The sequence below is a fragment of the Montipora foliosa genome, chromosome 6 (genome assembly GCF_036669935.1).
Source record: "Montipora foliosa isolate CH-2021 chromosome 6, ASM3666993v2, whole genome shotgun sequence".
NCBI lineage: Eukaryota > Metazoa > Cnidaria > Anthozoa > Scleractinia > Acroporidae > Montipora > Montipora foliosa.
The window spans coordinates 67,666,188-67,676,187 of NC_090874.1; the positions used below are offsets into that span (position 1 = coordinate 67,666,188).

The 10,000-nt window shown below is 39.6% G+C and overlaps 1 protein-coding gene across 1 annotated transcript in view; it reads right to left on the reverse strand.

Annotated features, from left to right (window-relative positions):
- Positions 1-10,000, reverse strand: part of LOC138008241 (dymeclin-like) — a 31,645-nt gene that overhangs the window by 15,864 nt on the left and 5,781 nt on the right. Inside the window, exons 2-5 of the mRNA XM_068855506.1 lie at positions 7,502-7,554; positions 3,864-3,957; positions 3,157-3,332; positions 2,063-2,252 (exon numbers count right to left, since the gene is read on the reverse strand). Of these exons, the coding sequence (XP_068711607.1) occupies positions 2,063-2,252; positions 3,157-3,332; positions 3,864-3,957; positions 7,502-7,554 (513 nt within the window). The remainder of the gene's footprint in view (positions 1-2,062; positions 2,253-3,156; positions 3,333-3,863; positions 3,958-7,501; positions 7,555-10,000) is intronic.

The following is a 10,000-nucleotide window of genomic DNA, read 5'->3' on the forward strand; positions in this document are numbered from 1 at the left end:
CTAATGTAACGTTTTGCCAAATACCAGCGTTGAACAGCTTTTGGGAGTTGAGAAATAAACTCCTTGGTTAATTTTTAATCTAGGATTAACATTAATCGGCTTTTGAACAACCGGGCCCAGGCTTTTAGGTTGAAGGTACCAGCCACGTGATCAGGAAGGTGTGCACTCGAAAACAATATGGCGGACAGCGCAGACGAACTTTTCGCGTGGGGAGATGATTTTGAGACGATTTTAGACATTCTGGAAGAAGACAAAGAAATAGAGGAGCAGTTTACATCAACAGTTAGTGAGGTAAGTTTAATTTGTGCTAATTTGGGATTGTGACTCCGTTTTACAGTTGTAAACAAACTTTACTGTTAAACTGTAGAAAGAGATAGTAGAAGAAGTGCCGTATTGAAGTTTTGATTTTCTTTATTAATTTATAGGCCCAAAAGCAAGAAATTGTTTGTCACTATTAACTATGGTCCAAGCAAAGAGAGATCTGAGGCTGGCCAGACGTACAGTATGACATCAATTCAAGAAGGATTGTTACCTTTTACTGTCTATGTGGAAAGGTCATCCAAATTGTGTAAAAAATAGATCTTATCACACCAGATGCCTTCATCAGAAGGAGAATTAGAGTTTAACCATGTTGTCTTTGCAGGATCAAGTACATACATGTGTACAGTACTGTAGATGCAAATTTAGAGGATTCTTAAGTTTAATATTTGGTCTTCAGAGTCCAAGATCAAACAAGAAAGTGAGCAGAGTGTGAAAGAGGAAGGAATACCAACAAAGAAATGGAGGAAAAGCTGAAGGATTGATTACAGGGCAGGGTAGCAGAGAAAAAAACCCTAAGGTTTGAATTGCATGGAACATACATGTACAGGGTTGTCATTAAGTTTTGAAGCAGGTGTAACACTCAAGATTTCACCCGCAACATGAAAATACATGGCCAAAGGCCACGTAAAGGAAGGCCCAAAGGGCCTGAGCCCCTAGGGGGTTCTGGGAGCATGCTCCCCTAGAAAATTCTTAAAATTAGACCCTTGGAAATGCACTTTCCAGCACTCTGAGGTGCAAATTGTACATTTTCCCAAACAAAAAGTGATGAAAATAAAACAGGGCAAAAAGATTTTAAACTTCACCATGAATAAAGATATAATTACTAACCATGTGGAAATGGTCATGCATCACAGAACCGTGAAAAATGGTCAGCGCAATCCCATTTACATGTACAGTGTATAGCAAGTACGGTGCATTGATAATGATTGTGACTGAATTGTAGGACATTATTCTCCCGTAATGCCCATGGGCCGATTACAGGCTTGCAAAAACAAAGCAAAAGGTAATTAAAAAGCCATATAATAAACTACTTACTAACCGAGCTAGCTTGAGCCGTACTGGGGAATATTGGCCCTCTGTCGTTTTTGTATGGACCTCGTTGCGCTCGGTCCGTACTGCCATGACCTCGGTCCAATATTCCCCAGTACGGCCTTCGCGCTCGGTTAGTAAGAAGTTAATAATTTTTTAATAGCAATAATTGTCTCTTCTAGACACCTGAAAAATTCAGGCGCCTCTAGCAGGATTCAAAGCCATGACCTCTGCAATGCCGGTGCAATGCTCTACCAACTAGGGGAGCTACGAAGCCACACTTTTGGGAGCAGATCAGTATGTTGGGCTCATGTTTTGAAGTGCAGGCTATACACAAAAGAGAGAAATGATCCTGGCACTTATCTGGGACAATTATTTTAAGCAATAATTATATCATATACTTGACATTTGAAAAATTTAGGGAGCAGAGATGGCGCAGTGGTGAGAGCACTTGCCTTCCACCAGTGCGCCCCAGGTTTGCTTGTCGATTCCCAGACTTGCCGTAACACGTGGGTTGAGCTTGTGGGTTTTCTACTCTGCTCCAAAGCTTTCCCCTCTCTTCAGAAACCTATGATTTGATCCGAGATATAATATGATTTGATTTCTGTGCAGTGTCCCCAATTAGCACCCCCAGTGCTACAAGTAAACTACAGTCGACGTCTACGTCAAGTTCCTTACCATTGTTTCACAGCATCAACATTGAATTTCTTACCTCCCTCCTTTCATGATAACATGATAAAATATGCTGCTGTGAGATGCTCCAGGATCAAACATTTGCACAGACAACAGAACCAATAATGTATTAATTGCTTCAACATGGATTGGATAAGTCCCATCACTGACAGGTACATTGATAATGATATCTGTCAGCCCACAGACAAGGTGCTCAATAACACCACAGTCTACAAACACAAGAAGACAAAATCAAGTCAGCATGACCCAAAATTTAAACATCATGTCCAGAAAGGCATGCAATTACATGTTGATGCACAACCAATTTTGATACCCAACACAGTGTCCTTTTATTTCAAAAGTCTAAGCATTTTGCTGCCTTTTTCTAGCAATAGGATTAGCATTTTTTTTTTAACCTTACAAAATGTAAGTTTTCAGTAGCAGAAAATTTAGTGTGAAAGCCATCTGCGAATGAGTGGTTTTTATTAAAGTTGAGAAGTTGCCATTAGAAACTGCATTGACCACTAGACTAGTATTAAACCTGCCTTATTTTTACACTGTGAAAAACAATAATATCGTTTTAATATTATATCCTATTATTTCATTAAGCCATTGACCCCTTGGAGGGAGACAATTTCACTCATCAGCTGGAGGCATCCAAGAGTGTCTGAGGTGTCAATGCGTTAATAATCTTCTCTGCATCACATCAAAACTATTAAATTATAACTAATTTATGCTACCCAGGGACATGACATCCACAGTGAGTGACCTTCAAACCAAAAATATGCTTCAATAGTAGCTTCCTTGAAATGAGTAGATGTCCCCATGGAGGCAGTGCAGCCCAGGGTTTGCCTTGAGATCCGGAGATCCTGGGTGCAAGACCCATTCTGACCAACCTTGTTCCCAAGGTCTCTTTGTCGATGAGCAGAAAGACCCTGGGAACGAGGTTGCATTCTGACCACTAGTTGAATTTGTTACTGGTAGTCCCTGGTTCAACTTTTCAGCTACACTTGCTTCTGGCCAGTTGGGATTCTTAACAGTTATTGTTGTCACTGATCTATTCTATCGTATCACAGATTGTGTTTCACTGGCCCTGAAAATCATGATGTGTGCAAGTACGTACTTGTACTGTACCTCTACAAAGAAGCACTTGTTCAGAAAAACCAGAACTGCTTTCATTGGCTTGAGACTTGACTACTTGGCCACCAAACTGCTTTATTACCTCCTCATTGGGTAAAAATTCAATGAAATACTTGGAGAAACTTCGGACCAAAAGGATGGCATTGTACGTCTCCCATGTAAAGTCCTCACTGCAATTAAATCAATCTTTCTTCAGCACTCTTTGTCATGGCAATACACTTACAAATCTTGCAAGAAATTGTATGGTGTTTTTGTACACCTGTCCAATATCACATCATAATTATTTTGTTCAAAATAATTAATTTTTTTTTATTACATACATGTACTGTATGTATAAAGAGACAAAATTATATGAAAGGGAGAAGTGTCATCCTCACACTCGTCTGGATTAAATTATTATAATAGTCAAATCTGCTTCATAGCTCAGTTGGTAGAGCAGAGCAATCAGATTGCAGTGATCATGGATTCAAGTCCTGTTAAAGCCACCTGAATTTTGCAGGTGTTTATAAACATCTGAAATCCAGTGTTCTAATGATGTCCAAACCGATGCCTGGTATACTGCCCTTCGAGGATGCTGCAGCAGTGCATCCTAAAATGTAACCTGTTTCATAAAGAGCAAGCTATAGTACATGCTAATTATAAATAATCCCATTGTATTCACTTTAATTCATATTATAATTATTGTATTATTTAGAACTTACTCCTCACACTTGGCGCTGTCTTTTAGACTTGGAATTCTCTTTAAAAACACTTTAATCAGTGCGATGAAATTGCGAGTTTGCAAATTGTTTCCAACTGAAAAAGAATGGAAAACAATAACAGTGTCATGGTTTAATTAATTGCTCAGTGCCTTTTAATACATGTAACTCAAGCTTAACAAAATCAGAGCAACACATAAAAATTAATGAACAATGATCTATCATCAACCATGGTGACCATTAAGACATGAGAGTCACAAAATTATTACAATTATAATATCATGGGTGACAAATTACTCCTTCGTCCTGGTATAAAATTTCAGCATTAATTTATAACGTCTCATGCGAAATTACAACGTTACCATGGCAACTTTTTCTAAAGTGCCAAAATGCCATCTTATGAACGTAATTCTTTGTCACTCATAATAATTAATAGCTAAAGCAAATGGCATACTCACGAAATCAGGGAATAATTTCACTTGCATTTTGTCCAAAATCAAATTATTTGATTTTCGACAAAATGCATATATGATTAATAATTATTATTATTCCCTAATTTTACTCATCACCATTTGATTACCCACACTTATAAGCAATAAATCATTGATGATATTGTTGAGCTCTTAACAGACTGAGATTATTAAGTTCTCTTGAGAGAGTGGGTGTTTTGCTGACACACTTAAGATAGGGAAAATTCTTCCCATATTTAAATCTGGTGACCCAGAAAGGCTACAGTAGAAAATTATTGCAGTGACTTCAGTATGTTTTGCAGTAGGTGGCAAGGAGGGTCTGGGGGCATGCTCCCCCAGAAAATTTTGAAATAATACAAGCCTGGAAATGACATTTCCAGCATTTTCCAAAAGGTGTTTCCCTCTAAATGGTAATGGAAATTAGGCAATGAAACACTAACTATTATAGTATTTTTTCAATTGAAAAGAATTGCTGGTTTATTAGCATTTTTTAGGCAGAATGTCATGTACATTTGAGCACTATTCCCCTAAATATGCAATGTACGCAATTCTCATTACATTTGTTTGAACATGTAGACTTTTTTTTTTCTTGAGAAGAAAAGTCCATAATTCGGAGTTTAGTGAAGCAAGTAAAGCGATTTTATTTTTGTGATAGAGAACGGTGGAAAAACAACTACACAGCAAAACTTTCAAATGGTCACGAGTGAGAAGAAGTACCCGGTAGTCTATCACTAGTAGCCGCCTTCTATTGAAACCTCTGTATTGACCCATCTCTATTCTTCCAGCCTTTTTTAAACTTTATGAAAGAGTAGCCTATAATGATCGTATTTATAAATATCTAACTGATTTCAATCTTTTTTACCATAGCCAGTTTGGTTTATAATGGTCATAGGATTGAGTGGAGTCCAATTCGGTCTGCAATCAGTCTGTACCAAAATCGGACGATCCCATAGCAGGAGTCCAATTTGTTAAATCACAAGTATGACACAAAGTCCTGTTACTAATTAATCCTAACCATTACAATTTCAAAGAAAACAAATGCATTCCTTTTTCACTGTCAAATTCGTCCATTTTAAAAAATCGTAGGTAGTTGTTGCTATCATGGTTATTGCGATAAATTCTGTGATAGGTGGATAAAGCTGAGTGCCCTTAGTACATGTATGATTGGCTGATGTAACTGTCCGATTACAGGTGTCCAATTACAGCCAACTGTCCATTTTCACTGTCTGATTACAACCCTACACAATAATAATTATTATTAGTGAAAATAGCAGTTAACGCACCAATCAAATTTGAGAAAATTGTAATTTGATTATGATTATTGTAGAAATCACTCCTGACGTTTTTCAAGATCTCTCTAAAGCCTAATCTATTGATCATCATATATCGCTTAACTTTATCACTGACTACATTTTGTACACTGTACATTGTATAATTATATTAGAGGACGAGCCCTCAAATGGATTTCTATTTATTTGACAGCCAGGAAACATTTTGTTCAATTTGGTATACATGTACATCTTGTTCACAGCTGGAACCTACTACATGCGGAGACCTGCAAGGATCAATCTTGGGCCATCTGTTGACATTAGGTCATTTTCATAAACACATGTACTACCATTTGCATCCATCCTTGAAGCGTGACAGATTTTGCGTGACTTTTTACTTTTCAAACGTTAACGGTTTGTCCAGTTGTGTGTCCCTTTTGACCAATGAAACGTTGGCAGTTATCTCGTGAAATTGACAATGTTTTTGGTGGCATACCAGCATGTTTTGTTCACGTGCTCTTCAAGTTTTCCATGAGAGCATTTGGGTTTTGCTTGACCGTCCTGATGACATCTCTGCTTGTTTTGCAAAGGAGACAATAAAATTCAAGAAGAAGTTTGGCAGGAGGTAAATTACTGTCCAGGAGTCGCTTAGATCAAGATTTCAAATGCTCCACGCTGCTTGTGCACAGAATGCCCTGGAGCAAGAAATCTTTTAGTTTCACTTCGGGTTTCATGTATTTTTTTTCTCATAGTAGCTGAATCACATATTTTTTTCTGTTCTAATCTTTCTTCGCTTCTCAGTAATGATGTAACTTTCAAGTGAAGTTCTTTTCATCGCATGAAGCCTTTTTTCTTCATCTTTTTACATGTAAGTTCTTGCTGTTCATTATCATTGCAAAGAAAGTCACTTTTCAGACAAGCCCGGGCCTTGGAACGATCTGAAGTAGAGTTACATGGATCAATACTTTCAACGGATTTGGTTTTCACACGAGGTGACGACCCCTCAAACAATTGTAGCTTGGAAACTCACGCAAGATACATTGTAGATGTTTACAACTCTTAAAGACTCCAAGGCAGATTCATAAATATCTCAGCTCTCACGGAAAACCTCAAAACTTCAAAGGCATGAGAACAAAACAGGCTGGTAACTGTATGCCGCAAAAATGTTGTCAATTTCATAACATAACTACCAACGTTTCAATGGTCAAAAGTGACAAATAACCGGACAAGCCGTTAACATTTGAAACTTTGCGCAAAATTCGTCACGCTTCAAGGATGGACGCAAATGGTAGTATAATTTATACTGTAACAATAGATTATAAATATTATAATCTACTGTATATAAATGACCTGCAGAATGCACATCATGTTCAGCAAAAGGAGTAGGCCAAAAGACAAAATCCGACAAAACTGAAAGACACACCCAGTGGTACTGCTCCCTTTAAATTCCCTGTCAGTTTCATGCACCCAGAATTTGCTGAAACACTGAAAGTGTGATGTCTTATCATGAACTTAGATTGCTTCATGCTTCTTGACTGTCCCACCATGGCCAGAAGCCAAAGATGGCATTTCTAGGTGTCTCAACTGACATCATCATGTCCGCATGAATGAATGTGAATTTATTTAATCTCATAAAGCTAGACACAATGGGCCTTATTTGCGCGGACTGGCCATATTGGCCTAGACAATAGATTTTGTACCCCGAGCCTTGAGTTGAAATGTTTGGGAACAAGTTTCGGTGTGAAAAAACAAGAGTTTTCCATCCCTCAGGACCTTTGGTACAATCATCATTTATTACTGTCGAAATCTTGTCATTAATTAAAAACCCAAAACCCCTTCAATTTTATAAGAAAACTTGAGAAGCCCTAAATACACTGTAAATAATTACTGGTGTTCCATTCACCTAGCTTTTGGCAAATTGGTTCTGTTGCTTCTTCCAACAACCTTGCATCAGCACTGGTCCAAAAAAATAAGAGAAAATAGATTAGGGAGTAACAAAACTGTAAACAGACAACTGGTAAATGAACAAACATGTGGTTTGTTATGGTTTAAATCACAGCAATGTAATTCCTTTGTTAAAATTGATTTTGAAATATTAAGCTTGCTATGTACAAATAATGAGGTCCACATTATGGTAATAAAATGCAAGACAATATGGAAAATAAAAGATAACCTGGCAGCAGTTGAGAGAAAACTACATGTATTTTAAGGAGATATACCGGTACTATTATAATAGTTTCTGAGTGGACCTACAAATTGTTAAAAATATTTCATTACGTTCAGGTACAGTCGACTTATTAGACAACGCTATGTGTATTAATCCTTTCAAAACTTTCGTTAAAACTAGCCATTTTGTTTTTGTTGGTGTCCAGTGAGGCACCTGGAACCAGCTGGAATTACTAATTATTGGTCACCTACACCTTGCAGCCAAGGTGGTGTGGCCTGGTCAGACATTTCTTTACTGCAAGATTGATCTTCTCTGCTGTTTTTGGCCAGGACCACCCACTTCAACCTGCAATGGTGGGACAAGTTCCTTTCTTCTTGACAGTCATGGAAGTCACCTCTGACGCAGCAGGCCCACTAGGTTTTGGCGCTTATTTTATTTAAGGCGATTGGTTCAGTGGGGCTTGGGGCCAGGATCAAGCAGAGCAGTCTATTGTATATCAAGAGCTTTTCCCTGTTGTTGCCGCAGCGAACATCTGGGGTTCACAGTGGTTTCCGAAGCATATCCTGTTTTGCTCTGACAATGAAGCTGTCGTCAGTATTCTGGTCTCACAGACATCCCGAGTACCTTGTCTTATGTTCTTATGGCGTAAGCTCCTTGTGGCAGCAGCTCATTTTAACTTCACATTTTACTTCACAGCATTTGCCTGGCGTTAAAAATAAATTTGCTTGCCCTCTTTTTTGCTTCCATTGGCAGGAGTTCCGACTTCTGACTTCACATGTCCAGCCACTTCCAACAGCTGTGCCCCACAACTTACTGGAGGACTTGATCCACCCTCTCTTGAAGCATGGTGCCAGCAGTTCCTAGTAGAGGGGCTAGTCCCCTGCAACATGAACCACTTACACTTCCAGACAGAAAATATTTGTGGACTTCTGTCAGCAAATAGGCTTGGCCCACATAACTCTTCATGTCCCGCGCACCGCTGGCTCAGTTGGTTGAGAATCGGGCTGCCATGCCGGAGGTCGTGAGTTTGACTCCAGCCAGACCAACACTCACCGTCTTAAAATAACTGAGGAGAAAGTGCTGCCTTTGTAATTACATCCCCAAATGGTTAAGACTTTCAAGTCTTCTCGGATAAGGACTATAAACCGTAGGCCCCGTCTCACAACCCACGCACTATTCGTAAAGAGTAGGGCATGGAGCTAATGGTGTTGTGGACAGGCCTCGTTTCATTCATTTATGTGCTGGGTGAGTTTGCTAATGGACTGATAGCGGCTGCCAGCGGCGCCTAAATATGCTATGTCTGATCTCACCCATGGATCCCTTGCTTGTAAAGCGCATTTGAATATGTCAATAGAAAATTTGCTATATAAATTCATTACCATTTTACCATTCATGTCCCACAGACGAATTGACCTTGTGCCTCTTTGTCATCCACTTGGTTGCATCAGTCCAGCATTCCACGATCAAGGTGTATTTATCTGCATGAAGCTTCTGATGTACATTGTATGGCTCCCTGGCTTTTATGCTCATTTTCGAACAGGCTGTCACTGAGTCTTGTGTCTCGAGTCATGTTCCCCTGTCCAGCAGCAGTGACAGGGTTGCTGTAGTTCAACCCTGGAGGCATCGGTGTGTCTTCCGACAATCTCTTTGCGGCCTCGGACAAGTAGTGCACCAGTTTGAGTGAGATCAACCCTGTTTTTTTGGTTTGCTCATGGTGTGGGATTGGTGCTTGGTACTTCTTTGGGAGTTAGGTCCCTTGACTGCCCTGTTCACAGGCCCGTCTTCCAAGAACCTTGGACATCTTTTTGGTGGTGGCCACTTACAGGGTTGTCATGGTTACCTAAGCACATGCTTGCCACTCACACCGGTTTCTTGGCACCTTTCCCAAATTCATTTATAAGTGATGAGTTTAAATGTGGCTAAATATAATTTAGGCAAGGTTAAATGTGAGACCATGCAGGTCAGCGGTTTCTCTCGGTAAATTGGGTGGGGTGGCCCGGGGCATTCAGGGGCTTTTGTAATTGTCAGCACTCCCTTGGGGTCAAGTATTTCGCATATGCAACCGTTCACGTTCAATCATGTCCCTAGCTGTTCTTGAGCCCCATCCCTCCCATCCCTTTGGTAGTAAGTACTTTCTTCTTGATCGGGTACCCCCTCATCCACTGGAAGTAGTCTTTCAGTGTGACGGTGCCTGGTTTGTGGCAACTCACAGGGTTGTCATGGTTACCTACGCGC